This window comes from Bubalus kerabau, chromosome 1, assembly GCF_029407905.1.
Source record: "Bubalus kerabau isolate K-KA32 ecotype Philippines breed swamp buffalo chromosome 1, PCC_UOA_SB_1v2, whole genome shotgun sequence".
NCBI lineage: Eukaryota > Metazoa > Chordata > Mammalia > Artiodactyla > Bovidae > Bubalus > Bubalus kerabau.
The window spans coordinates 212,844,707-212,872,616 of NC_073624.1; the positions used below are offsets into that span (position 1 = coordinate 212,844,707).

Here is a 27,910-nt window from a genome sequence, read left to right on the forward strand (position 1 = left end):
GTGAGCCCCCATACCTGCCATGTAGAAGGGGGTGGGGTAGGAGCTGCTGGGCGTCTTGGCGGATGGGTAGGTCGTGGGGTCCCTGCCGTAGTCGTCCCCTGAGCTGGGGGGGTACACCTGCAGGGGCCGTGGGCATGGTCAAGCAGGAAGGACTGGGGCTTAACTCTGTCTCCCCTCCACCCTACCCCCCTGTACACTGTACAGCTCCAACCCCTCTCTCCAAAACTGTGGTGGCCAGTGTCTGCGGCTTGCTGGTGTCATCACCTATCTGCAGTTCCTTCTTCACCCCACCTCCTGCCCACTCTGCAGAGTCCCAGATTCAGACCTGAGGCCTTTGTAGATTAGACGCCTCACCCCGACCCAGACTACCTCTTCCCTCCTTAATCCAACAAACTCCTATTGATTCATCAAAGTCCAGCAGTGTTGTCCCCAGTGCTGGAACCTCCCTCAGACCAGCCCGGTTCACAGGAGACCTGGGAGCCCCAGAGGCAGGGCCCTGGGTACACCTTCTGCCCCAGCTGCTCCAAAGAAGTAAGATGGCAAAGGCCTTCTAGGATCAGCACCAACCCTGATCAGCTGGCACTGTCTGGAGAGTGCTGGGATCGACTGGCAACATCTGCCCCGACAGTGGAGCAGAAAGCGGGGAGCAAGTGATGAGTCAGGGGGGATGGAGTGGGCTCAGGGGCCTCTCACTCTGATGTTTCAGACATGACATCATGAGATGAGGCTTAAAACAACCTCCACTTGCTTGCCCCCCACCCCTAGGCTGCAGGATTTCAACCTTGGATGGTAACCCTGAGCCTGGAGTGGGCTGGGTCAGCCTCGGGGACTGTGCTGGTGGCCAGTGAGGGAGGCAGGCAGAGAGGGCAGTGACCGATCCAGGGAATCCGGCAAATTGCCTTTTCTCTCAGCGTGATTAAGTCGCGGGAGCTCGGCACTGGGAGCCACTGATGGCTCGGCACCATCTGCTGGGCCTGGCTCCCTGCCAACCACAGGCAGAGGGGCAAGGATGCAGGGTGGCTCCAAGCCAGGCACAGGGAGCAGGAAACCCTCTGAACTGCCCCCATGATGCCTACCAGCTCCTGCTCCCAGGACCCCTGTTCAAGCCCTTTCTGAGGAGCCTCAGCCACAGGAGACCACTTATCTTAAAACATAAGGGACCCAGGCTAGACCCAAAAAAGGACTTCCCGACTCCCTCAGAGCTGGGGCCTCAGGGCAGAAGTCCCCCAAGCCCCTGGGGCTTTCACCAGAACCCACGTGGGGCTGGCCCACCCTGGGGGGTGTCACAGAGGCACTCAACCCATAGGGCCCATCTGTCCCATGACTCACTGAGGATGGGAGGCCAGGCGGCACCTTCCGGACCTTCTTGGGCTGTGAGTCTGTCGGGACAGGAGGAGTGAGAACCCCGGCCCGGCTCCCACCCTCACCCTGGCCCTTCCCACCAGACATGCCTGTCACCAGAGGTGGCAGACAGCCTCCCCCACCACCCACAGCTCAGAGAGGGGACCTGGGGGCTTTTCTCTACTAATAGAACAACTCAAGCCTCTGTCCATGCACAGAACCTGGGGGGCGGGCATGTGGACTTCATAGGATGCGACTGCTGGGCCTCAAGGGGACTGCCACCCTGGCCCACTCACCCAGGCTGCTGTCCGTTGCTCTCCGCCGAGGGTGCCCAGAGTAGGAATAATACTGTGACCCACCCTTGATGCCCGAGGGGGACAGAGGCCCTGGGCTGCTGAGGGCCAGCTCACTGGGGAGGAAGCCCACCTGAGGGAGGGAGGGGAGGTGTCATCAGTCAACCCCCACCCCGCCAGCCAATTCCGGTTAAAACAATAAGTGCAAAGGCCGAGGCCAGGTCCTGGGGTGGGCGACCTGGGGAGGAGCTCCCTTCTGGCCAGCACCTGTGGAGTGTCTCTGATCAAGGCGTGAATGCAAAAGGCAGAGAAACACTGTCAAACCTGAAGATGCGTGCGGTCTGGGCGCTAACACACACAATTGCGCCTAGGGAATCAGCTCGGTTTACTTTGTATGTATCCCTCCACTCTGCTTTTTTAAGGCAAACAGTTTAAACTCGCAGACACTGGTATAAAATGGGACTCTTCCATGGAGAGCAGGCATGACTGGGGCTGAAGGCCCACAGCTGCAGCCTCAGCCTTCCCATCTGTAAAATGGGCACACCAGCCGCTACACGGCTCAGGGGTCATTGTGGGGACTGACGGGGCCAGGCAAGGTCTCCCCGGGCAGGGCTCCTAGTGCCCAGCAGGCGTCCTGTGGCTGTGATAGCTGCCACACTGGCTGCAGCCTAGTGTGCACATGGGTGGTGCTGTCTGCAGCAGGGCCTAAGACTAAAGCCCGCAAGGGGTGGGGGAGAGGGCCTAGAGAGGTGACCAGGACAGGAGGCCACAGGGGACCGCTATGCTGGGTCACTGCGTCATCAGCCTTGCAGCAGGGGTGATAACCTTGCCCAGGCTGGAAGCTGTAGGCTGGACCACAGGGCTGAGCTGGCCTCAGGTTCCCTGTCTGCCACTTGAGGCTGGGTGGGCGGGTGTCTCCTGAAGCCCCTTCAGCTGTGTAGGGGGCCCGCAGGCTGGACCCAGCTTCTCCTCCACAGGCACCTGGCTTGGTCCAGGGCCTGGCCTGTTTTAGCTGCTGCTGGCGAGTGACCAGCACTCGGCTCAGCCAAAGCAGCTTCACAGATCAGGAGGAAATCAGGATGAATTTGTTTAAAATTAAAACTAGAGAATATGAGGTGCTGACGAGAGATCAGGAGCTCCCCCCCAGTCCCCATCCACCTGCACCACCTCCCAGTCTGGAAAGCGGGGTTCTCCAGGCTCTGCAGTCCCATGCCCTCCCCGCAGACACTGCCTCACCTGAGTCAGGCTGCTGACCCCGGCGTCTCTCCCGAAGGCAGCGTATGCGCCCCGCTCGCTGCCCTTGCCTGGGGAAAGGAAGGAGGGTCACCCGGAGCTGCCTGCACACAGTAGGGACTCCACAGTGCACAACACTGAGAAACGTGGTGGGACACTGCTCTCCCTGCAAGGTAGCGAGGGCCCAAGGGACAAGCGGGGGTCCAGCCAGATGCTGCCCCCAGATAACCTGCAGAGTATCCTGCAGACATGCTAGACGCCCCTCGTCTCACCCCCGAGTTGGGACAGCACCAATTTGCCCCACCCCTCCGAGCTTCGGTTTCCTCTGTTCAAGGTCATGAGGTGTCAACTCCCCAGAGTGCTGAGTCCCAGGGGACAGGCTGGGGTCCCCGCTACTGCCTTAGTTCAGCACCCAGGGCCCGGGCTCCTTCACCAGCCTCCAGCCAGGGGTAGCTAATGAGTGAGCAAGTGATGTCCCTGGGGACGCTAAGTCAGGTGACTCGGTGAAGGGGCCCTCCCTCTACGTGGGTGGGCAGGCCCCCACTGTGGGGGGACAACCTGTCAGAGAGAACTGCTGGTGTGAACGGCCTGCTGCGGTACACAAACACCTGGATCCAGCCCCGTCTGAAGCAGGTCCCAAGACCAATCAGTACCTGAGCCATGCAAGTCTGTTTCTGGCTTCTGCTGAGCACCAACTTTGACTGAGGGTGGACCGTACTCAGCCCTACTGTGAGTAAGGACTCAGAATGTCTGACTAACATGATTTATTCTCAAATTGCGGGGGGAAATCTCCCTTTTATTTTAAAGGACAATTCCAAGTAGACTTCTGGAACAAACGCTGTTTAGGGAGCAGGCAGAGGGACCATGCTCCTACCAATATGCAGATACCCCACAGGCTGCACCCAACAGCTCAACCTCCCATGACCCCTCCAGGAAGGCAACAAGGGCCCAAGTAGGGATGAACAAACTAAGGCCTGGAGGCCAGAGGGACTTGCCCTACAGTCCAGAGAGTGAACTTCCTTCCTCCCAGGGCGGGTGGCTGTGGGAAGCAGAGCTAGCCAGCCCAACCAGGGCTCTGGGCACCCACCCTTCCACCCCACATTGAGTATGGGGCAGGCACTAAATAGGGGGTATCCTGAAAGCAAAGATGAGGAGACGAGGAGAGGAAGCAGAGGTTCTGGGATGGGACCCGCAGTGACCAGAGCCCTGTGGGTATACAGCAGGTGCCTAAGCCATGCACCAGGCCCCTGCATCAGGGAAGGACCACCAGGGCGCTTCAAGGAGCCGGACCAGGTTGGGGTCCACACTGGAAGACTGACTCCACCCCTAGGGCCCTGGCACTCACTGACCACGCCCCACCACGGCCGCACCAGCCCCGGTCGACAACCAGGGAGGGGCCCCAGGAGGTGAGACCTCGCCCACATCGCCACTAGTTCCCTGGGCTCCCTGCTGCCCTGAGCTCCTTGGCCACAGGAGCGTGTGGCGGGCGCGGACACAACTGGGCTCTGGGCCCTGCTGACCAGGCTAGGCCGTGGGAACTGCCCATGTTGGAAGAGGCTGAGAAAGGAACCCTGAGGGGGATCCTCTGTCGTGGCAGGTGCAGAGGTGACCCCAGGCCCCGGGTCAGGCCCCACCTCCCAGGCTGGGAGATGCACACAGATGCCTGCTGGATACAGCAGGTGCTGGACGCTGCTCTCCCCAACCCTCTTCCCAGGGCTGCACCCAGGCCACACTCATCCATCTGGCTATTTAAGTGTATTCAGCCACACAGGGCTTGACCCCAAAGCCCCCCCACCCTGGCTGGTTGGCTGAGGACCCCCCAGTTCACCCACCTTCCTAGTGACTGCCAATCCTGCCATGACCCTTGGCCTGGGAACCACCACCCACCCCCCAGCCCCTCTCAACCACCAGAGACACCCACTCCACCATCAGCCCCAATGCTTCCCTCAGAACAGGGAGACCAGGGTTCATGGGGACAAGGGTCCTGGGGGCCAGGTCCCTTCTTGGTGAGCAAGATGGGGGTGGGCCTTCGGGTCTGGGGAGCTGCAAAGTAATCACTGCCAATTCTTGGAAGGCTCTGTGACAACCCTATCCGGAGGATCAGGAAGCCAGGACTCAAGGTGGGGGACCCTCGTCCAAATCCTGATCCCCACAGTCAGGACGTGGGTGCTCCAGGGAGGGTGGACGGGCCTCAGCCGGGTCCTGAAGTGGTCAGGACTTCACTTCCCAGGTGCACTTGGAGGGTCCCCACCCATGTCCTCTCTCTGGATGGATATTCTGGAAGCCTTGGCACTCAAGTACACTGCCAACCTCCCAGACCAAGTGGGTGTGCAGGGAAGTGCAGGGGGCACAGGTGCCACACATGTAGACACTCACCTCCAAGCCCAGGGCCCAGGAATGTGGAAGAAGGGAGGCTGCTGTGGGACTCACCGAAGTGGGCACCGTCACTATAGGTCTGCAGGGAGACAGCAGGGGTGAGGGAGGCACCCCCACTTCAGGGGTGGGAGAGAGGCTTGGGAGGCACCTGGGTCAGGACACGACCCTGAAATGCAGAGCCCAGAGTCCCTGCAGACCAGGCTGGCTCCAGCCTCACTGCTCTGGGCCCATCTCCCCATGCAACACGACCCCAGGGAGGGAAACCAAGGGTCTCGGCCTCTAGCGACTCCTCACCCGGCCGGGGTCGAAGGAGGAACTGTCTTGCTCACTGGTGCCCCATGAGCCCGAACTTGGCCGGTCCTCGAGACCTGTAGGGCAGGAAGGCAGGGTCAGGGGCCTCACCTGCCCACTCCATACCAGCCCCCACCCCTGGCCAGAGGTGAGGGGTGGGGTGGCCCTTACTCAACCTGGGATGCTTTCCAGGCCGTTCTGACCCACCCTGGAGCCTATACAGATGCACCCACCCCACTCTGCCCACAGTGACACCACCACCAGTGACAAGCACCCTGGATATGCGGGTACCAAGAAGACCAATTCCACCCATCCGGGACTGGCCCCCATCCTGCCAGGAAAGATGGAACCCTTGACCGGTCTCTGGGCCTCTTAGGTGGTGGGGGCAGGAAACAAGGGATGAGCTCTCATCTCCCCTTTCCCGTAGCTGTCAACTCAAAAGGTGGGGCCATGCCTTTGTTGAACGGAGGAGCAGCAGCAGACACCACTGACTCCCCGCCAAGCACATAGGCTGGCACCTGGGAAAGTGGAATTCAATCTGGAAGACGGGAGCTTACCCCGCTCACCCAGCCCAAGGTGTGGCAGGGGTTAACCACAGTTGGGACTGGGGACAAGGACTGTGGATGGAGGGGTGAGCAGGGTGGGGCCCTTATCTCCCTGAACACTCGCCAGGCACAGCCCAGGACTCTCCCCACCTCGTTCAGGGGCAGACAGCACGTGCTCGTGCTTTTCATGGGGGAGGGCTGGGTTGTCTCCAACACTGCCCATCGGGGGCCACAGGGCTCAGGGCCTGGAAGAGCAAAAACGAGCAGTCCTGGGGCCCCTCCCACCTGTGTCTCAGTTTCTCTCCTCAGTAAGTGGGGTCATGAACACATCCCACTTTGCAGGACTGGAGGTGTCCACATCTGACACTGAGTCAAAGCTCCCCAAGCTAGGCTGGGCGAGAGATGGGAGGAGGGCCGTGCCCAGCACTGCAGGCTGTGCCAAGGGACAACCCCTCCCCCCGCCCTGACCCTGCATGGTGGACCTCCAGAACACCCTAGCTGGAACCTTCACCCAGCCTTCCTTTGCTCATCTGTACCAGAAACTTACTTCAAACTGCAGCCTCCTATTTTGGTGCCTTTGTGTTAATCATCTCCCCTGGAGAATTGGTGTTTAATTGCTGTCTAATTTGCATAATTGTGCATATTAATCTTCTGGTCTGATGAATATTCATATAGATCACTTAAGATTTTGTTTTCTAATCAAAAATTTCCAGTGTGATTATGATGGGGGGCTGCAACCTGCCATGGTGAGCAGGGGGTCATACAGGGAGCTCCCATGGTCTCCATGAATCCATCCAGCATTTGCCACCAGATTTGGGGTGTCTGTTCCCCAAGGCTCTGGGCCTTCACTGGGACTACGGGAACGAGAGCAGCTGGTGGTGGGGGGTGACCTCGGGCACAGGGCCAGCACTTGAGCCTGTTTCCCTCCACACCCACTTACCTGTCGTCCCCTTGCTCTCTGGCACAGCCCTCTCCTAGATGAACTCATTCTGTTCTAGGTCCCCCATTCCCGTGGGCATTCGCAACAGGCCCCAGGAACTTCGAGCAAGAGCAGGAGGCCAGGTCCAAGGCCACAGCCAAGCCTCCCTGCACCCCAAGGCCTGGCAGGGCTGAGGGGCGCTCCTGGGGCCTGACACCCAGGGACCCAGCCAACACAGGCCCCACAAGATTCAGGCAGAGGTGATCAGGTCCTGCTCTTCCCTTTCGGGTGAAAATCTCCTCCCCCAGCCCCAGCCTCCCCTCTCCTACAAACGACAAAAATAGGGATGACCCCTCCCCCACTACTCCCATTAAGTTATTCCCCCCACTACTGGTTAATTACACATTTTAATAACCCATCATGAATATTCATAACACATCCCTTGTTCATGTTCCAATTAATATGTACTAATAGAATAAGACTTCACAGTCTGAGTGTATTTTTTTTTTTTAAACAATCACACTCTTTTATTTTAATAAAGCTGGAGATGAAGTGGTGGTGGGGCCGTACCCAGAAAAATCACCTCTCTGCTCAGTCCTGGCCCACTACCCCAGCAAGAGACGAGAGATGGACCGAGCAGAAGGCTAGGGGGGTTAGGTGCGGCACAGAGGGACTTGCCCAGCCCTCACCCCAGCTGGCTGCCCCCTTGGCCAGGTGACATGGGGGGAGGGCTCCTCCGAGGGGCCTCGGTACCGGGTGATTCCTCCACAGCAAGTCTGAGGACTGGGACCTTGGACCAAGTCCAGCCCTTGCCTCCTTTTGTCAATAAAGCTTTATTAGTACAAGGTCACGGGCATTTGTTCCCGCACTGTCTACAACCGTGTTTGCCATTGTAGATTAGTTGCACATACTGTCTGGCTCTTTATCAGAAAGGTCAGCTGACCCGAGCATGGAGATTCCTAGAGCCAGTCCCCCTGTATAAAGCAGCCAGACCAGCGGACTTTGGTACCTGGAGTGTGAGGAAGATGGTCACGGCACCTGAGCAGGGCCCTACAGTGCCCCCACCTCAAACCTGCAGCTGTACAGCCATGGTTGCTGTTGGGAGTTCTATCCTGCAGCCCCAGGCCTCGGGTCCCAGGCTAAATCCAAGGAGCTATCCTCTCCCCACCTCACTCCAACACTTGCTCTGCAATCCGACTCTGGCTCAGCCAGGGTGTGCCCCCTGGGTCAAGCCACCACCCTGCACCAGGGTCCCCCCAGGTTCCCTGTGCACCCACTACCCTGGGCAGGCTAGCTCTCCTCCCTCCCTCCAGCCTCTCCCAGGGCTCCCCACTGCCCTCAGGGTAGAGACCAGACTCCTCCCTGACCACAGTTCTCTCCCAGCTCACTCCTACCTGACCCCCAGCAGGTGAGCAGATCTCGACTCCACCCAAGGTCTGCCTGGGTGGTCCCCACACCTGATGACCCTTTGTCTCCCAATAGGGAGGTCGCCATGCCAGCCCCCTCTGTCCCCAGCGATGCCTGCACAGGGCTAGCCCCCAAACAACCTCCACAGACACCTGTGGCCCTCTCCGTTGATCCGATAGCTACTGAACCCATCAAAATGTCATCTGCTGTGCCATCCTCCTGCGGTCACATGTGGTGACTACTTCCCTGCAATGCGGTCTCCAGGACTGAGGAAGAGCTCCCACCGCCACCAGGGGCTGATTAACACACACTCAGATGGGCGTAAGTGGCTAGCGACTGCTGCATTGGACATGTGAACCACCCAAATAAAAACTAAATAATAACGATATAAACCACAACACACACCATGATCACACCTGAGAAAAAATTAACAGCACCTAACAGGCTCCTGCACTGCCCCCAAGCAAGGAGATTTGAGGCTAAAGAGAAAGTCAGTGGAAGTAACACCCCACCATTTCCAAACCAAGGCTTCACTCCAACCCAACCTCTCATGAACCCCTGGAGAGGAAACCCCTAACCCCAGGGGCTTCCCCACTGGAAGGAGCTGGCCCTCAGGTGGAGGAGGGGGTCCCACAAACAGATGGTAATGCAGAGAAACAGAGTCCCTCAGGTGCAGAAGTTGCCCAGCCCCTCCTATGAATTTCGGATTCCTGACAAAGCGACGGCAGAAAGACCCCCTTCTGTTCCAGTCTATCACGGACCGGTGGGAGGGTCTCAACTCCACCCCACCACCAAACCTAAGCTCAGAACCCCAGTCAGGAATTCCCTGCAAAAACAGGCACAGGGCAAAACAAAACCAGAATACGGAAGACAGCCATGTTCACGGATTTAGGATCGATCCCAGGAAACAGAAGGGTACCTAAGACTACCACTGTCGCATGTGCGTTCCCAAGGAAACTGCAGAGCTTGTGGGTTCCCTGGAATGGATGGAAGATAAGGCTTCTGGGAGAGAGGAAACAGGAGAAACTAATAATTTTGCAGCAAATTCGCAAAAGCAGCATCAGAGGTGGGGAGGCGGAAGTGACAATGCAGAAGAGGTGATCAAACACAAGGGCAGGCTCTGGGGATGCCCCCAAACACCAGGGAAGGGGGCATTCTGAGACCCCAGGCGTCCAGGGAGAACAAGCAAAAAATCACCCAAACTCAAAAACACTGAGTCAAAAACAACCTAGCTGCTCAAAGGGAAAAGTGAGGAGCTGGAGGAATGCGCACACCTCTTGGACACCACGTACTCGCATCCCCATGCAATAACACAATCCATAGGACTGAAGCTCACGGAGGGATATAGCGGCCTCCCTGGGGAGTACCAGCACCAATCCCATCCCCAACCCACTGCCGCTCACAGGAGGCAGGTGCCCAGGTGCGGCTCACCAGAAAAGCAGGAGCAAGGTGACATCAGCTGCAGCCCCTCCCTGTAGAACATCCAGAAGGAAGCACTCCCAGCAGGAGGGTAATCCCAGCACAGGCCACTCCAGTCAGGAGGAAGTGATGAGCGGGCACCTTTGACCCACACGTTAAACAGAATTTAAGACACTATCCCACCAAGAGTGGGCACCAGGTGCACAGGCGCTGCACTGCCTGGGGGACCCCCCATGGTTTCTCCCAAGGAACCCTTGAGCAGGTGCCATCATCCCCACTTCAAAGATGAGGAGACTGAGGTCTCCTAAGTGGCAGAATTAATATAACAAGAACACGTTTCCCAGCTGGATACAAACACACAGGACAGGACTTGAAAAGAGAAATGACGTTTTTAAAAAGTGGCAATATATTCAAACCAAACAGGAGGCCAGGGGAAGGTCACTTTCCCGCAGAGCACGAAGATGTGATTTCACTTCTGGAGAGGAAACAGCCTGATCCAGGAGGACCCCCACCAGCGGAGTTGCAAACCAGCACAGGCTGCCAAACTCAACCCAACAAAGTATACCAGACCCGGATGCAAGGAAGAAAAACTACCATCAGTTGTGAAAAGTGAGAGGGACGCAGACTCGACTTTTCTGAAACCTGAAAAGCGCTCTGGAACAAGTGACTCGGGAAGATGATCAGATGTACACAGACATACCAAATAACACCAGTGAAAAGGAGAGGCCAAAACATTTATACACAAGTCTGAATTCAAGGCGCAAACTCTCGCTGGAATGGAAGGTAGGTTTTTGCTGACAGTGGGCAGGACCCACAGAGAATACCCCACTGTCCTGTGTCCTTGACACTGGACAAATGAAAAGCCTGACTGCGATGAGCAGGAGATGAAGATCTCACAGCTCTGGGTCCAAGTGCCCATTCTCAGGAAGAATGACAGGGGGCCATTTCACCATTTCAGGAAAGCAGGGAGACCCTGCACCTCCCCAAAAGTGGCAACAGCCCAAGCCATGGTTACTCATTGCGTCGCTGACCCAGAAATGAGCCAGTCGAGGAACAAACCCTCCACTCCCCAACCTAGAAAACTGGAAATCTCTGAAAGAACTTGACCAAAAGGGAAAATTTTTTTTAAATATTATCAAGAATCTACATTTAAAAATAATGAAAACACACATTATTGAAACCAACAAGATATGGCCAAAGCAGTCCTCGGAGGGAAATTTATAACCCTCAAGAGAACAGAGGTAAACAAATGAGACTTCAATTCAAAAAAAAACTTAACAAAAAAGGACGACTTAACACAGAAGTAGTGGGGAATTCCCTGATGGTCTGGTTAGGACTCCAAGCTTTCATTGCCAAGGACCTGGGGTGGATCCCTGGTTGGGGAACTAAGATCCCACAAGCGACGTGGCATGGCCAAAAAATAAAGAAAGTGAGAAAGTAAAATAAAACAACACAGAAAGAGGGCCGAGAAAAGCAGTCAACTGATAAACATCAATTCCACAATGAAGTAGACTCCTTGGAAGAAAAATCAATAAACAGATACAAGGAGACTTCCTTGGTGGTCCAGTGGTCAAGACTATGCCTTCCAATTTGGCAAGACTCTGCCACCAAAGGGAAGGTGGGCTTAATCCCTGGTCAGGGAACAAAGACCCCGTATGCTTCAGGGCAACTAGGCCCACGTGCCACAACTACTGAGCTCATGCACCTCAACTAGAGAGCCTATGTGCCCCAACTACTAAGCCCACGTGCCACAACGAAAGATCCCATGTGCTACAACTAAGACCTGTAATGCAGCCAAATAAATAAACATTAAAAAAAAAAAAAGGCTGAACCCCACATGACATGCAAAATGCAAACCTGAGGCTGGCAGATCTGGTCTGGCAGTTAAACAAGGATATAGACCAAACGCGAAATTCAGGGTGCTTTGGGGTAGGAAAAACCATTAATTTATGGACAGAGTCAGGAGATGGGGAAGGAGGACAGCAGGGGCCGTCCTGAGATGCCCAACACACCACGATGATGTCAATCACTCATGTGGATAGTTGTATAGGATCAGAAGGAAACGCCCAGAACGTGATAAACACAGTCAGAGAGATCTATCTCGAATCAACAGCCAGAATCAGGCCCGGTCCTGCTGACAACAGCCAAACAGCACAACAGCACACGCCTGTGTGGTTCCAGAAACACTGGCTGATGGGAAAAGGCACATGGCATCCTCACCAGGATGGAGGAAGCTGGGTGCCTGCAGGTGGTGTACTTGGAAAACCAAGCCAAGCAAAGAACCTAATTAGGGGATGTCAGGAGGCAACCAGGTAGAAAATATGATGAAAAAGATCCCCAAACAACAGTTGTTCAATTCCAAGTCATGTTTGACTCTTTGTGACCCCATGAACTAAAGCAAGCCAGGATTCCCAGTCATTCACTATCTCCCAGAGTTTGCTCAAACTCATATCCATTGAGTCGGTGATGCCATCCAACCATCTCATCCTGTCATCCCCTTCTCCTCCTGCCCTCACTATTTCCCAGCATCAGGGCCTTTTCCAGTAAGTCAGCTCTCCGACCCCAGTATACAAAGTCCTAAAACATCTAGAAACAACCCTCACTGCAGAATTATGTGACCAAATTAAGAAAAAAACAAAAACTATAAAGTGATTAAGTGCCTTATAATTTCAGTTTTCAAAGCTGATCTTAAAAACTTAATATTAAGGGTTGAAACTTCAGGGAGAAGACACCAGGTTCTTACAATGTAAAAATGCAACACCATAAAGACAAACAGTTCTTCCTAAACTTATCTATGAATTTAACATAAAATCAAAATCCTGAAAGGTTTTTTTTTTTGAAGGGATGTGAGACAGGAGGAGACATAATTATTCTAAAGATCAAAAGAGAATCAGCATATCTCAAAATATGTGGGTGGGAGACCTGGAAAACAAAAATTAATGTAAGACTATAAAAAACACCACAAAGCTATAGTAACTAACACTGGGTAGTACAGAAGTAAAATATTTATATTTTTATAGGAAAGTAAAAATATAAAGCAAAAATTCATGGCTAAATGGCAATTTAGGAAATGCTCTGAGGCATATCAAACCACCAAGAAAGATTTTCTTGAGTTTATTCTGTTCTGCTGCTGCTGCTAAGTCCCTTTAGTCATGTCCAACTCTGTGCGACCCCATAGAAGGCAGCCCACCAGGCTCCCCGGTCCCTGGGATTCTCCAGGCAAGAACACTGGAGTGGGTTGCCATTTCCTTCTCCAATGCATGAAAGTGAAAAGTGAAAGTGAAGTTGCTCAGTCGTGTCCGATTCTTAGAGACCCCATGGACTGCAGCTCACCAGGCTCCTCTGTCCATGGGATTTTCCAGGCAAGAGTACTGGAGTGGGGTGCCATGGCCTTCTCCTTATTCTGTTCTAGAACTTCCTAAATTAAATGCTTACTCCACTTCTTTCCATTGTATCTGAAGACTGTCAAAGACTATGATTCCTCTTCAAGTGCAGCTTTGGCTGCACCTGTTTCTTATGTTTACATTATTGCTGATTTCTGTCTAGCCTGGCTGTGTTTTACTTTCCTCTTTAACTCAAGAGGCAGACAAAAAGGAATTTTGTTATTTCCAAGTAGTTAGGCTTTTTGTTTATTTCTGCATTTTTTGGTCTTTTATTTGTAGTTTTACTGCATTCGTCTCAAGGAATATGAGGAATTATATTTTTGGTCACTTTTTTTGGTTACCTCCTTTTATTATGCCTGGTATGTGATCAATTTTTATAAGAAATGTGATTCCTATTTACAGGGCATGGCCTTTGAAGGATAGTTCTTCTAACTGAAGGTGCCTTTCAGGCCTCATTCCAGGCTTTTCATCAGTATTTCTGGGTCCAGGGCCCAAGAGTGTCTGTTCTGAGCAGTCCCACAGGTTAGCAGGTTAGGTTGGCCATGTGTGCCATTGGCCAGGAACTGCTATTTAAGTTCAATCTTGATCCCTCCATCACTGAGGTTCTCTACCTCCCACTTATTTTTCATTTCTTGGCTCTCACAAAAGCTGTAAAGGCATCCTTTTCTGCCCTCCTGCGTCTTTTCCTGTATATTCCTCAGTCTGATGGAATGAGGAACAGGTACATTCATGACCGTCACATCTGCCCTGCAGAATGGACTGTCATCTAATTCTTAAAAATTTCTCAGAAATGGCACCAAGGCTAGAACAAGTGGAAAGACTTGACAACATAAAAATGAAACCTATAAACCACCGAGAGGAATTGAAAATCTACATCATTAACAGTTATAAATGAAAACTTATGAAAAAGGCTGCAACACAGATCACAAAAGACTAATACCCTTCCTATAAAAAGCTCTTGCAAATCAGTAAGACCCGTATAGGGCAGGGGCACAGGACACTACAAAGAGAATACAGCATTGGGTGGTTAGCTGGAATGGTTACTAAAGTTTCAGCTTTATCCTAAGTATAATGGGGGAGATGACTGCACCTGTCTCACCACCCCGGGAGGACTGAGGACTCAGAATGAATGATCTAGGGTTGGTTCCTGGAGTACAGTGCTTGAGAAATGCTGATATAAGTTGCTGGTAAGTGTTACTATTCAAAAATTCATCAGGCAGCCATAAAAAGGAACAAACTGTTGATCCAACAACTTGGATGGGTCTCCAAGGAAGTGTGATCAGTGGAAAAAGCTGACCCCAGAAGGCTCCGTGCTGTGTGGTTCCATGTATGCAACATCCTCAACACAGCGAAGTTGGGAAGATGGAGAAGAGGAAATCAAGGGTTGCCAGGGTGAGGTCGGGGGGAGGGGGGAGTGGCTGCAGGTGGGAGGTCGTAGGGCAATGGAACAGTCCTGAAGAGACTGTGGGGGTGGCTTCATGGTGCTACACGTGGGATACAACTGCACGGAGCTACAGACACACAAATGGTGCACGTAAGACTCAAGAATAAACTAAAATACTGAATAAACTCTGTGGCTTGTACCATGGTCAGTCTCCTGATTCCGTGTCATATGAGAGGAGGCTGGGAAGGGGTAGGCTAGGGAGGGGCTTGGGGCTGCCCTGCACATTTCTTTACAACTTCCTGTGAATATACTGTGATTTCAAAATAAAAAGCTGACTAAATCCAAGTAAAAAGGGAGGAGGGCTCAAGACAGTGATCAGAAATTCATAAAAAAATAACCCATCTGACCAATATGCTTTTGGAAAGATAATGCTTTTGGAAATGAGCGATTGCTCATTAACAAGTTAATGCCCACTACAGAGGCAGATTTGGAAGAGGTGGGGAAGAGCCGACCCTGGGATGCCAGAAGGACATCCTCACCATGGACACAGGTCCACAGACAGCGGTTCTGGTCTGGAGCTTAGGCTGAGGCTGTAACCGCACATCCGTGCTGACCCAGGGTGGACACCGCCTTGCCTGCCTGTGAGGTTTGTATCAAGACTGTGTTATGAACATTTAGAAACACAAACCAGGAGAGCTGCAGAGACATGACAACAGAGAAGCCCTTCCTCTGGGGTCAGCCAGCGCCTCCTGATGTTTCTGGTTAGGGGGCCCTTGACCCTATAGTTTTTGGCACAGGAGGTGCTGCCACTGAGACAGCTGTGCCTCGGGGTTTCCCAAAAGGGATGGGGTGGAAAAACTATTCTTATTCTACAGCCTTCTGATCTAACACCAGTAAGTCTCTGCGTCAGGTCAGCGTGTCTTCAATGCTGCCGACAGTCTAGACAGAGAGAGCACAGACTGCAGGGTGGCTGCTCAGCCCACACGCCCAGAGACCCCTTCGCTGGAGACCCCTCCCCATAGCCTGGGCAGCTGCTCTTCTGGTGCAAAATGCTTTTTCGGAGCAGGTCTAGGAAAATACAAGTGGACTTGAATGAATTCTAAGCAAACACTGAGCCAGGATGTACAGAGCGGGAGGGGAGAACCAGGCTGGCAGGACCCCCTGGAGCTCTCATCCCCTTAAGGTCACCCTGCCTGTCTGGAGGGCGGTGACCCAGGCTCAGAAAGCAGGGGGCTTCCCCAAGGCCTGTCCTGCAGTTTGACCACCAACATTCATCCCTGGCCTCTTCCTGGGGTCTCCAACTCCACCAGGGAAGGAGCAGGGGAGAGCCCCTCAAAGGGGCCAGTCTCTGTTCCTGGGGCTCTCGTGCCTGGAGCAGGACCCCCCCTTCACCGTGAGCCCAAGGCAGACATGGAGACAGCCCCATGCCTCAGGTCTTAAAGCACTTTCATGCCCAAGGACTCATCGAATCAGCTGACAGGGAGACTCGTCTTATAGATGAGGAAACTGAGGCATGCAGGCATGTTACCTGGGTCAGGTGACACAGCCTGCCCTGTGTCTGACAGGACAGCAAGGAGGGGGCCCCTGAGTTCAGGTCTTAGGGCTCCCCGCCCTGTGTCCCCTCCCTCACTCCTGGCAGCACTAATGGGTTGAAACAAACTGGGGACCTCTGGGGCTGGTCCAGCCACACCACACTCTTGTGGGCAAGAAAGCTTAGCCCGGACATACAAGGGGTCAAGACCAGACCCTTCCCATCCAACATGGTCAGGTGGGGCTGTAAGTGAAATGGGCCTGCAGGAACCACGGAAAATCACTCTGAAAAACCCACAGGGGGGTCCCCAGGCTGGGCCAGGTGTCGGGTGTCTTGGAGGACTTTCCTTGGGGGCTCCTGGCCCCAAGTGAACCCTGGAAAAGGGAAGAGAGTCAGGAAGAGGCCTGGGGGAAGGTGAGGGAGCCACCTCACCTTCCTGAGGAGGAAGGACAGCACCACCTCCTCCAGGAAGCCTCCCAGAGCCTGGCCTTCTGCTTGAAGCAGAAAAGCAGCAGCACCCCCAGCTCCTGAGGGTTGTTTGGGGGGCAGGGTGGCCAGTGGGGATTTCCACACTTCAGGAGGACGCCAGCCAGCTCTGAGGCCACTTCCTCCGGCGGAGAGGAAGGCCAGTGCCGGGCAGCAGCAGACAATACCACCCCCACCTTTAGGGGGTGGGGGTAAGTGAGCACAAACCAGCCTTGAAACCCCTCCACCTCCAGCTGGCTCCCCTCAGCCACCTCAGTGGAATCTGGAGAAGACAGAAACTTCTATTGTGACCCCAGAGACATGAAAGGACACAGCCTCCATCCCAGGGCCATAGAAAGAGACTGAAGTCCACATAGAGCGCCAAGGAGACGACCCCCAGCCCTCCTCCCCAACCGTCTCTCTGCCCACAGCCCTCCAGGGCTCCTACCTCCCTAGGGGAAAAGCCTGAGTCCTCCCCTGAGCCCACCATGCCCTCCACGACTTGCCCACCCTTCCTCCCTCTGCTCCTCCAGCACCCCAGGGAACTGTCCTGCCCCGGGGGCTCGGCATTCACAAGCCTCAGTTCAGACATCTCCCTGGAGACGGCCCTTCTGCCCGGCTACAGAGTAGCTTTCCCCCAGCACTCTGCTGCCTAACCCCTGCTGTAAGCTACTTGCAGCCTGTCTGTCCTCCCTGTCCACCCTCTGTACTTGGTGCCACAGGGGTGACCAGCTCATCCAGGAGTGGCAGGGACAATCCCGTGTGCACACTCAAACCCCCAGATCTAGAGCACACCAGGCCAGTCGCTCACCCCAGAGCCTGGTCTCGTATACAGAAAGTGCCAAATACACACTTGACCAAGAACGGCCAGGAGCTGGGCAGGATACGGAGAGCTGGGGTTCCACTCCACACCCCTTCTGGCCTCGGGTTACCCGCTGGGGAGGGACCGGAGACCCAGAACCCACTGGGGCCAGGGAGACCTTGGAGGCCCAAGTGCCCACTTTAATCCGGACAGCAACTCTGCGCTAACCACTGGACTCCCTCCCCTAGCCCCATGGCAGATCACAAGACCATGACAATGGTTGGTTCTCCAGCTTCCCTCAGGCTCACTGTCGCCCCATCCCACGCCTACCTGAGAGCCTGGAAACACTGCCCCAGGCCCCTCATCCCCACACCACCTGGTGGGCCTGAGCACTGCCCCCGAACACCTCCTCCCTTGGTGCCTGGTCCACCAGCCCCCCACAGTGGCGGTCCCAGGCTGCCTGGCCCACCCTCCAAGCGGCGATCTCCTCCCTCAAACACAAAGCCAGGAGGCAGTGGGGTCCTCCTACCTGAGCTTCCGAACTGGGTCCCGGCCAGGGAGGCCGGCCGGCTCTTACCGTTGGCCACAGGCAGCGGGAACATCTGCAGGGAGGGAGGGAGAGGGTAAGTGGGGATCACAGCTCTGCCGGGGTCCTGTCCCACTGGGACCCCCACCCCCAGGGAGCACCTCCCAGATCACGGTCACCAATGGGATTCGAAAACTCCTGTTTACCGCTTTCCAGAAATGAATTAACCTATGGAGCACTTGATATAATCCCTACTCTTAGAAGGGATACACTTTTAAGTTCCAGCTTTAAATAAAAGTGATCATTTATACCTCACGTGGATCCCCAGGCATTGTTATTCCAGCCTCTGACCCTGACCTTCCCTGACCAGCCTGGCTCCCACCTCTCCTTGTGTCTGACCCCACGAGTGGTAGGGTGAGGGAAAGACACCCAGGCTCCACTGCTGGGACGGGGAGGAGCCCCACATTCTAGGCTATGCTCCGAGGTTGTACCCCTCCCTGCCAGTGACTAGGCAGTTCTCCTGAGGGTGGGGGCACCCAGTGTGGGAACATCACCCCCCAACCCCCACCAGCCTCCCCACTCACTCACCCAAACACACAGTGTTAAGTCCCTCAAGATTAAACAGCTTAGCAGCATTAACTGGGAAAACCCAACATCAACAAACCCTTGTGCCACAGAAAAAAACAAAACAGTCTTGCCCTGCCCCAAGGGTCTGAGTTCAGAGGTTCTTTTTGGGCCCCAAGTGACTCAGACTGGCCTGAATCAGGGATTAGGACTTAATTGGGGAGCGGCTTGTGGCCCCCCAAACCCTCCCTGGCCAACCAGGTGGTGAGGGTGTGGGGTCTGTGGGTGTGACTGTTGGGGGTAGCATCACGAGCCTGGGGAAGGACCAGGAAGGGGGTCTCTGCCTGCACACCCCATTCTACAGAACGGGAAACTGAGGCCACAGGCTAAGCTGGCAGGGTGAGTGCAGAGGCTCATGGCAGGTGAGCACCCAGGGTGGATGTGGGTTCTTGGGGTTTGTGTCCCCTCTGGGGGCAGTGCGGTGTTCACTGGACCCAGGGCCTTGTCCTCAAGGTGGGCCCCTTTCCCACTGGGAACCCTAGGCCTGCGCTGGGGGAGGGGCAGGTCTGGGGGGTCATCAGTCAAGCCTCCCTGGACGAGCAGGGGCTCAATTCCATTTCTGTTTCATCCTCCAGGGTGCTGGGGGGCCGCTGACGTGGCACTTGCCACAGGGGGCACTGGGCCGTGTCCTGTAGGCGCTTCAAGTCTTGTGATCAGCCCAGACAGGCCCCTGCACTGCTCAGAGCCTCAGTGTTTCCTTCGGTGAAATGGGACTCAGGGCTCAGGACGCGTGGGCTGTTGTGAAACCCAAGCGCACGTGGGCATGCACAGGGCTCAGAGGAGTACAGTCGAACCACCGTGCCAGCACCTGCCCACAGCACCCTCCCCAGCCCCCAGTCGTTCCAGACCATCATCAGGCTGGGGACAACCTCAGGCCCACCTAGGGGACAGCGCTCAGAGCCCACATGTACTCAGGACCACCCATCTAACAGGAAGCCCCTGACCAGGAGGACATGGATCCTAACAGCTGGGGGCAGCTTTCTTCTCTGGTGTTTAAGTGACAGTTACCTCATTTCCTTCACATGGACCTGCCCCAAAGATATGCTTCCCTTTGAAATCTTTTGTTTTAGTCGAAATTAGGTTGTTTTAAGAAAACAAACTAAGTCAACTTCTACGGGGCAGGTGGGAGGCAGAGCTGTGAGCCGCAACCGGGGCTGTCTCTGGGCCTCTCCCCCCATGATGGTGAAAAAGATCCAGTTCTGGGTTTCCCCGGAGGATAGACACTGGGCACCTTTCCCACTCCACCTCAGTCTCCTTATCCAAGAAGTGGGTTGCTGGCTCTGAGCTGGTGGGGGAGGGGGCAGTCTGAACCCTCCAGACAGAAAGGGGAGGTGGGCAAGTGGTTAGGGCTGTCGAGTGGCAGGGGGAAGGGGCCACCCCCTCCCCTGACCCCTAAGCTGGTCTGTTCCAGCCCAATAGTCTGTGACTTGTCAGTTTAACAAAAAAACAACTGAGTAGCACCCCTGGTTACTCACCCGCGGAGGAAAAAATAAAACGGGGCTTAAAAATACCAGCCTGGCCCTTCCGGAGCCGCGGCCGCTCTGTCCGGGGGGCTGTTTTTCCGCAGGGTGGCTTCAGCTTAGGGACTTTTGTTTTTGACAGACCTTAGTGGCCTAGGCCTTGTACCGGCAGATGATCAAATTCAGACCGAAAGAATCAAACCAAAATGGTGCTCAGTGGGGCAGGGAGAGGGGCAGGATTTAGGAAGTCCACACACAGTCCCCAGGTTTACTTCTGTCACAGGCAGCCCACTTTACAGATGGGCAAACCAAGGCCCCCACTCCTCCAAGGGAAACTCTAGCTTCCAGCCCCCACCCCAAGGCCTGTCTGAGCTATGTGACCTCTGGAAGCCAGCACCCTCTCTGAAGCTCCATCCACCTGGCCAGGGAAAAGGCTGTGGCTGGTGGAGCACACCGCCTGGGAAGTGTAGGGACATCCTCTGCCACACCCCACACTCCCATCCCCCCAGATTCCTGTGCATTGCTCTCAAGGTCTCTGGTCACTTATGACCCCAGCTCCTGGTGACACTGCGCACTGGCTCTCATGTGAGTAAATAAATGAACAATTACACGTCCACTGTGTGTGTCCTCTAACCACTCACGGAAGGCCCCCACACGGGGCACTGAAGCAATGGGCACTCCCATTTTCTACACCGACAGTGCTGTGACTAACCCTGATCACACCATCCTATAGGTCAGAAGCAAGATCACTGTCAAGATCACTGCATGCCCAATGCAAGCTGGGGTCTCAGGGCTGAGCCTCCACAAGGAGGAACTGAGGGCCCTGGGCAGCCCCGCCCTTACTCTGGGCCTTAGTTTCCCCAGCTGTAAAGGAGTGGGCTGGACCCACTCTGTGCCAAAGCATACAGTTGGGTGGCAGGTGCCCTGAAGCTGCACCGTGTTGTAGGGGTGTCAACCCATCCATTGGCAGCTCCCCAAATCTCCCCAGCCCCACCTGGGGTCCTTTGACCCAAATAAGTTTGAGGTCCAGATACTGGAGGTGTTTTTGGTAGTGGCTTCTTCCCATGGTCCTGGGGCCGTGGAGAGCTGGGTGGAGAGGAAGGGTGGGTAGGGTCGCTCACCATGCTAAAGTCCAGGAGGTCACTGAGCTCCTTGTCCGTGCCTACAGGCGCCATCCTTTGCGACTGGTTCATTCTCCAGTGGCAACGAGGGGCCGGGGTCAGGTCCTTAGGCCTAGAGACAGCCCTGCGTGGTGGCCACCACGAGTGCAGGCATAGGGGAGGTGGAAAGAGAGAAAAGGCATGAGTGAGGACGGCCGAGGTGGACAGATGGGGAGGCTGTTTAAGAGCCCCTCTAAATGCTTCCAGGGTCTGGGTCCTTTGCAGCCAGGATTCCGGGATTCGGGCCCCTAGAGACTCCTCCCCAGGGCCATGGGGGTTTGAACAACGGGGTTCGGGCAGCACAAGCAGATCCCCTGAACTCCCTCAGTGACCACCAAGGAATCAAGTTGCAAATGTTACATTGAATGCGGGGCGGAGTGGTCCCTTCCCAGATCGGTCAGAACCCGCCCCTTTCCCCGCCACCTCTCCTATTTCCTCCCACCCGCACGCTTCCCACCAGCCCCGGCCCCGCCCCCGCGAAGAAGGAGGGGCGACCCGGCCCCGCCCCAAGGGAAACTTGGTGACCCCCCCCAACAGCTGTCAGAACACGTTGAAGGCCTGGTCACCCCCAAATTCAAAGCAAAATAAATCCACAAGTGAGACTGCGAAGCCCCCTTCCTGTCCCACGACTACACTGGCAGAGGGGGTGCCCCGCGCAGGGACCGACCCACAAAGCTTCCCACCACGAAAAACTCTGAAAAGAGAAACACCACCCTAGGTTGTTTTATTGTCACGATGTATCCGGCAATTATTTTTAAGCAACTTTGAAAATATCTCTTGCCCTGGGGGAAGGGGGTCCCAAGACCCGAGTCTCCCCCACCCCACAAGGTCCCTAGGGGCTCCATTCTAGAATGAGGGGGAATCCACCTGCCAGGCACCATCCCACACCTAGAAGAGAGAGGAGAGCAGGTCCCCGTCCCACAGTCACACAGGGAAGCCCCTCCAGGGCCTCCTCCCGGGCCCCCAGGGGGGCGGGGGCGGCAAGCAGAAACCGTGGGGGCCACGAGGGAAGCTAGCGTTCCGAGGTCGAGGGAGACCCGACTTCAGAAGCGGAGAAACCCCCGCTTTGTTTGCCAACTGGAGACGGGTGTGAAACGGATGCCCCGGCGCACCCCCTCCCCCGCGAAGCTTTTTCTTTTTTGGAGGGCGTGTGAAACTGACTTTTTTTTTGAGGAGTACGAAACCGCACTTCTTCGTGGGGTGGTTGAAACCGATTTAAAAGCAAACCTGAGGGGGGGCTGAAACATGCTTCTCTGGGGGAGCTAAGATACTTCCAGAGTGTCACGAGGACTTTTGGGGGCTCGAAGCCACTTTGGGAACAGAGGGGAAGGACCGTCGTCCTCGGGGCTGGGGGGGGAAGGGGGCCCGGGAAACCAATCCCCACCCCACCCCCCGCAGCCGGTGCGGGCGGCGCGGCGCGGCCCAGGAGCCCTTTGAAGCTCGGGGCGCACCCGCCGCCCGCGCCCGCGGAGAGCAGAGCAGATGTGTCCCCCAGCCCGGCCCCGGCCCGAGCCCGCAGGCGCGCGGCGCACCTTCCCCGCAGACAAAAGGACGCTCCTTCTCCCTCGCTCGCTCCCCTCCAAACTCCGCCGCCGGCCGGGCCCCCGGGGAAGGGGGCGCCCGCGGCCCCCGCGCCACTGCCCCGCCGCAAAGTTGGGCGGCTCCGCGTCACCCCCGCCCAGCTCCGCAAACTTTCCCGAAGTGCCGGCCGGCGGGGGCGCTCGGTGCGGCCCGGCCCGCAACGCGCGGGGGGCGGTGGCATGAACGGCCCCCCCGGACAAAGAGGCGTCGCGGCCCCGAGGGGCGCGCGTGGGCGGCGGCGCGTGGCCCGGCTCCCCGCGTGTCCGCCCCACGGGCCCTGCGCGCGGCCCTGGAGTTGACGGAGACGGCGTGCGAGGAGTCCGCGGTGCCCTCCTGCCGCGTCGCTGGGCTCGGTCCGGCCCGCTACGCCCGCGGCCGCTGCCTCATCTTCCTGCGGCGGGAGACATGTTCCGCCCCTTGCCCCGCGCCCCGCCCCGTCCACGCCAGGCCCCTCCCCTAGAGCCCCGCCCCGTCGCTTCTCGCGGATCCCTCCGCCACCGCCTGCTCGCCGGGCCGCCGCCGGCCGCCCATACGCGCACGCTAGACGCGGCTGCGGACCCGCGGAGCCCGGCGCCTGTAACGGGAGCGCCGGGGATCTGTCGACCAACGGCGGGAGTGCGTGGGCAGGAACTATCTTTCAGCGCGGAGGCGCACGAGAGCTGGACTATACTTGTGACGCAAGCGGGAAGGGCCGTGAGATGGAAAGATAAGGCGGAGAGGCCGGGGCCAATCGGAGGTAGCGAAAGTATGATTGGCAAGGCTGCCTGCAGTTCTTGGCTAGGCCCCGCCCCCGCCCCGCCCACTTCGCTCGGCCTAGCGAAGAGGCGGGACTCTCAGAGCTGAAGGCCGCGAGAAACTGTGGGGGGCGGGGAACAGCTGGTGTTTTATTCTCGGGTTTACGTGGCCGCCCGCACAGTCTCTTCGTCTTGGTCGTATCTGAGTTTCTAGGTCTGATCCCTAGTGCTGGGTTTTGCGAGCGGGCATCCTATGCCCGGAGAGAATGAATCAGACCCATTTTACCCTTGCGGCCACGGCTGTTAGCTCCGTTTCAGGTTCTGAGAGCTCCGCGTGGAACCCGCTCTATGCTTCTGACTTGCTGGTTGCCTTTGGCTGCCTGAGACTCAATTTACTCATCTGTTAAATAGGATTTGGACTTGAGTTTGAGCTGGACTGAGACCTCACAGTTTCAGCTGCGGTTCTGGCTTCGGAAAGAGTCGGATACAACTGAGCGACTGAAATGAACTGAACTGAGACCTCACAAAGCTTTCTGACTCTCTGTGAGTTCACTTAGATCCCAAGTTCACCCCACAGCCAGGAGCTCTTGAGCTTTTGGGAGCCGTAGACCCTACAGAATAGAAATAATAATTATTATAAAGGAAAATAAACACACTCTAACACGATTTATGCTCCACCCCCACCCCTGTGTCCGCAGAGATAAAATCACAGTCCCTTCCAGGCTGAGAAGAAGACAATGTCCCCCTGGCCCAAGGGGCTCCAGCCACAGTGGCCTTCAGAACCTTCCAGGCTCACTCTCACCTCCAGGCCATTGCCATGGCTGTGCCCTCTGCCTGGAAGGCTTTTCCACCCCATCTGGAGCCCCAGTTCCCCACAGTTCAGGGTGGTCAGGGAGGCCCTAGATCCAGGGAGCAGGACTGAAAGCAAGGGAGAAAAGTGGGAGCCCAGGGGGAAGGGGAAGGGGAGACGACTCCAGGGCAGGCGGGAAGCTCAGCCGGCTCCTAATAAAGCCTCTTCCTGCTACATGGGGACCCGGCTGACCCTCACCTTGACCCTCAGCGCCAAAATGCTGCCATGTGGCACAGGCCTGAGGAAGGGACTGAGGGTTTGGGGGGGTCTGGGTTCAAATCCCTCATCCCTCCTGGTATCACTTGGGCAAGCTCTTGCCGCTCTCTGGGCCTCGGTTTTCCCATCAGGAAAATGGGAGAGTGTAGTGATGGTCACTGTGTAGGTGCCAAGGGTATGTGCCTCCATCCTGTGGCCTCTCCCCACTGGAATACCCAAATCTCTGGAGTGAGGGCTCCCAGACCACAGCCTTTCCCCACACCAACCCTGATCCCACAAGTCCAGGGTCTGCTCCGGCTTGCCTCTATCCTGGGAGGCTTTCTTGAGGACCAGGCTGGGGGTGCAGTCCCTCTGGACCCCCAGCCGACTCAAGGTGGGCCAGCACCCTTTCCCCTGACAGTGCTAAGGGTCTAACCTGTACAGACAGAGCTGGGGCCAGTATTCCTGGAGTTGACACACCCCCTGAAGGGGGTAAATGATCCATTCATAGGCCATGCAATTATTGAGCACCAATGGTATGCCAAGCTTGGTGCTGGGTGTTGGATCACTGTGGTGACTATGACTTGTCTAGTCCCTTTCCTCCAAGACAAGATGCAGAGGCCCGCTGTTTTAGTCCCAAATGTGCTTCTTCTATCCATATGTTCAGCTGTCAGGTCCTCGATCCTGAGTGATTAAACCCATAAACCCATTATACAGATGAGGAAACTGAGGTTCAGAGAGCTCCTCCCTGGGGTCCAGTCCACCTGGGGCTCACACCTGCCAGGAGGCTCTCCCAGCACCCACAGGCCACCATTGTCTTCCCTGGGGAGGCCCAGCCTGGGGCTGAGTCACCGGGTGGAGCAGCCCAAGGGGGACCACCACCCCACCTTGGCTGCCGCCTCTGCCCAGCCCTGAGGCCCGGGTGTGCCCTACAGGGCACTGGCACAGGGACAGGCAGCCAGCAGCTGGTGCCAGGGGCCCCTTGAGGGCAGCCCACAGCCCGCCCACCACCTCCTGTCTGACTGCGGCCTTTGTTTTCCTCTGGTGCCCGCCAGGGGCCTGGGGCCAGGCAGGAGCCTCGGATCTGCCTCCCCCAGTGGGGGCTTCCTTCCTCCACCCAAGTCACACCTACTGTGTGCTGTCCCAGGCTGGGAACCTTGGGAGGAAGACAACCCCAACTCTGGTTGGGAAAACTCATGCCGAGGACAGAATCCCACTAGTGAGTGGGGTCGCTGGGGCAGAACACAGGAATGGTGATGGAAACTTCCAGAAGACAGTAGATGGGCACACCGCAGTTAACCATGGATTTAGAACTTGAGGGCCACTCTTCTGACATCATTTTCATTTGTCTCCAGAGTGGGCACCTTCTCCTGGGTGTGAACGGACCCTCCAAACGCACTCTCCCACTCCCACCCCACCCAGCCCCGCCCTGCTGTTCCTTAGCCCAGAAGGAAGGGAGGGGCCCTTATCAGTCAAGCCAGACCCCATACACAAACCTCGGTTCATGGTCCCTAATTGGGGGGGCACAGCGTGGGGGACAACTGCCTAGAGCTGGGGTCTTGATGGGCCATTGGACCCCCTGGAGGGGCCTGGCCCTGGCTTGTCCATGCTCTCCGTGACTCCTCCCACACAGATCTGATTGGGGTTCCCTTACTCATTCATTCATTCATTCTCCCTGGCTTTGGGAGGGAGGTCTCTGCAGGGTGTGCTGCTTGGGCCTGGGGCCAGGGCCTCTCCCTGGATATGGGGTGAGGGGCTTCTTAGCCTCTGCAGAAGAGGGAGGAAGTGCTGGCCATGGAGGGCAAAAAGCGGATGATGGACGAAGCAGCAGCTCTGCTGGCCGTGCTCCCACCCCCCAGCCTGCCTTCCCTGGTGCTCAGAGCCATGGGCGTAAGGAGGGGAGGGGACCCAGTGATTGGACCTGGTTTGTCCTGGGGAGTCAGTGGGCCAGGAGGGTGCCTGGAGCCCCAGCCTCATGCTTTCCATTGTCGGGTTATCGGAAGAGTTTGGTGTGAGTTCCCTTCTCTGGGGTGGGTTCCCTAGGGCAATGACACTTGGGTGTGACCAGAAGGATGAATAGTCAGTGGGCAAAGAACAAGGAGCCTAGGGGGCAAGGGACTGTGTGGTGTACTTTTAGGATTCCATGAGGCTGGAGCCCAGAGAATTGGAGCAGAGAGGAGCCAAGGTCAGAGGCACCGGGTCTGCATGGCAGGTGCACTATGGAGCCATGGTGGGGGTCTGAGCAGGAGAGGGACGTGGTCCCATGGCTACATTTGGAGGTGGATTCAAAGGGTTGGTCCTGGGGGTAATGAGCTGGGTGGACTGGGGGTAGGTTTGAGGGGTGATGGAAGGCTTACCTGGGGGTGGGGGTGAGAAGGCAGCCATTCATGGGCGCTGGGTGTGGGCTGGGGACCTGGGTTTGTGAATAGTGGTGCCCTTTTTGGAGCAGGGGTATCTTAGGGCCAGGGACCAGATGAATAGGTTACAGGAAGTCCACATTCCTGCCCTGCCCAGGCCCCAGGGGACAGAGCCTTGGCTTGACCACGAGGGACTTCATGAATGAATGAATGAGTGCCCACCCTAATCTAAACCCCAGCCCCAAGCTGAGCCCCAATTCTGCTCTGAGCCCCTATTCTAGACTGAACTCTGGGCCCAGGCTGAGCCCCCAACCCTGGACCAAGCCTGACTGCCCTGCACCTCTCCCACCCGGGCCCCCCACTACCCTCTCTCCCTGCCCTGTACCCATCCACCCCCAGGGCTGGTGCCACCTGTCCAGGGCAGCCCTTCCCCTTCCTGGCCGGGTGCCCACAGCTCCTGACTCAGGGCCCCCGGGGGCCTGTCCCACCACATTCCGGGGCAGCTTGTGCAAACATGGGGTGCCTCCCAACCAGCCCCCAGGCATTATCCGGCCCACTTCCCCCGGGGGTGGATGGGGTGAGGGGGGCAGGGCAGGGGACAAGAAACCTTGCCGGATTCCCACTGCCCACGCCTGTGGCCCCACTGACCTCTGCCTTGGAGGCATGGGGGTTCCTGAGCTTCCTGCGGGAGGCAGCGGGAACCACCCATTGTTCAGACAGGGAAACTAAGGCTCCAGCCCCTGCCTGAGGGGGGCCAGCCTCCTACACCTGGCTCACATGCCTGCCCATGCTCCTTCACCTGTTCGAGTGCGTTTAGTCACTCAGTCATGTCCAACTCTTTGCGACCCCATTGACTGTAGCCTGCCAGGCTCCTCTGTCCATGGAATTCTCCAGGCAAGAATACTGGAGTGGGTTGCCATTCCCTTCTACAGAAGATCTTCCCGACCCAGAGATCAAACCCGGTTCTCCCACACTGCAGGCAGATTCTTCACCATCTGAGCCACCAGGGAAGCCCTCACCTGTTCCTTGGCGCC

The 27,910-nt window shown here is 56.5% G+C and overlaps 1 protein-coding gene across 6 annotated transcripts in view; it reads right to left on the reverse strand.

Annotated features, from left to right (window-relative positions):
* The window catches only part of TCF3 (transcription factor 3), a 32,808-nt gene extending 9,651 nt beyond the window's left edge, over positions 1-23,157 (reverse strand). For all 6 annotated transcript variants that reach the window (XM_055553485.1, XM_055553461.1, XM_055553479.1 and 3 more), the window contains exons 1-9: positions 22,879-23,157; positions 21,121-21,246; positions 17,919-17,991; positions 5,538-5,611; positions 5,244-5,322; positions 2,871-2,938; positions 1,638-1,767; positions 1,330-1,379; positions 15-117 (exon numbers count right to left, since the gene is read on the reverse strand). In XM_055553485.1, coding sequence (XP_055409460.1) covers positions 15-117; positions 1,330-1,379; positions 1,638-1,767; positions 2,871-2,938; positions 5,244-5,322; positions 5,538-5,611; positions 17,919-17,991; positions 21,121-21,192 — 649 coding nt within the window. In that variant the 5' untranslated portion in view covers positions 21,193-21,246; positions 22,879-23,157. The remainder of the gene's footprint in view (positions 1-14; positions 118-1,329; positions 1,380-1,637; positions 1,768-2,870; positions 2,939-5,243; positions 5,323-5,537; positions 5,612-17,918; positions 17,992-21,120; positions 21,247-22,878) is intronic.
* Between the last annotated feature and the right edge of the window lie 4,753 nt (positions 23,158-27,910).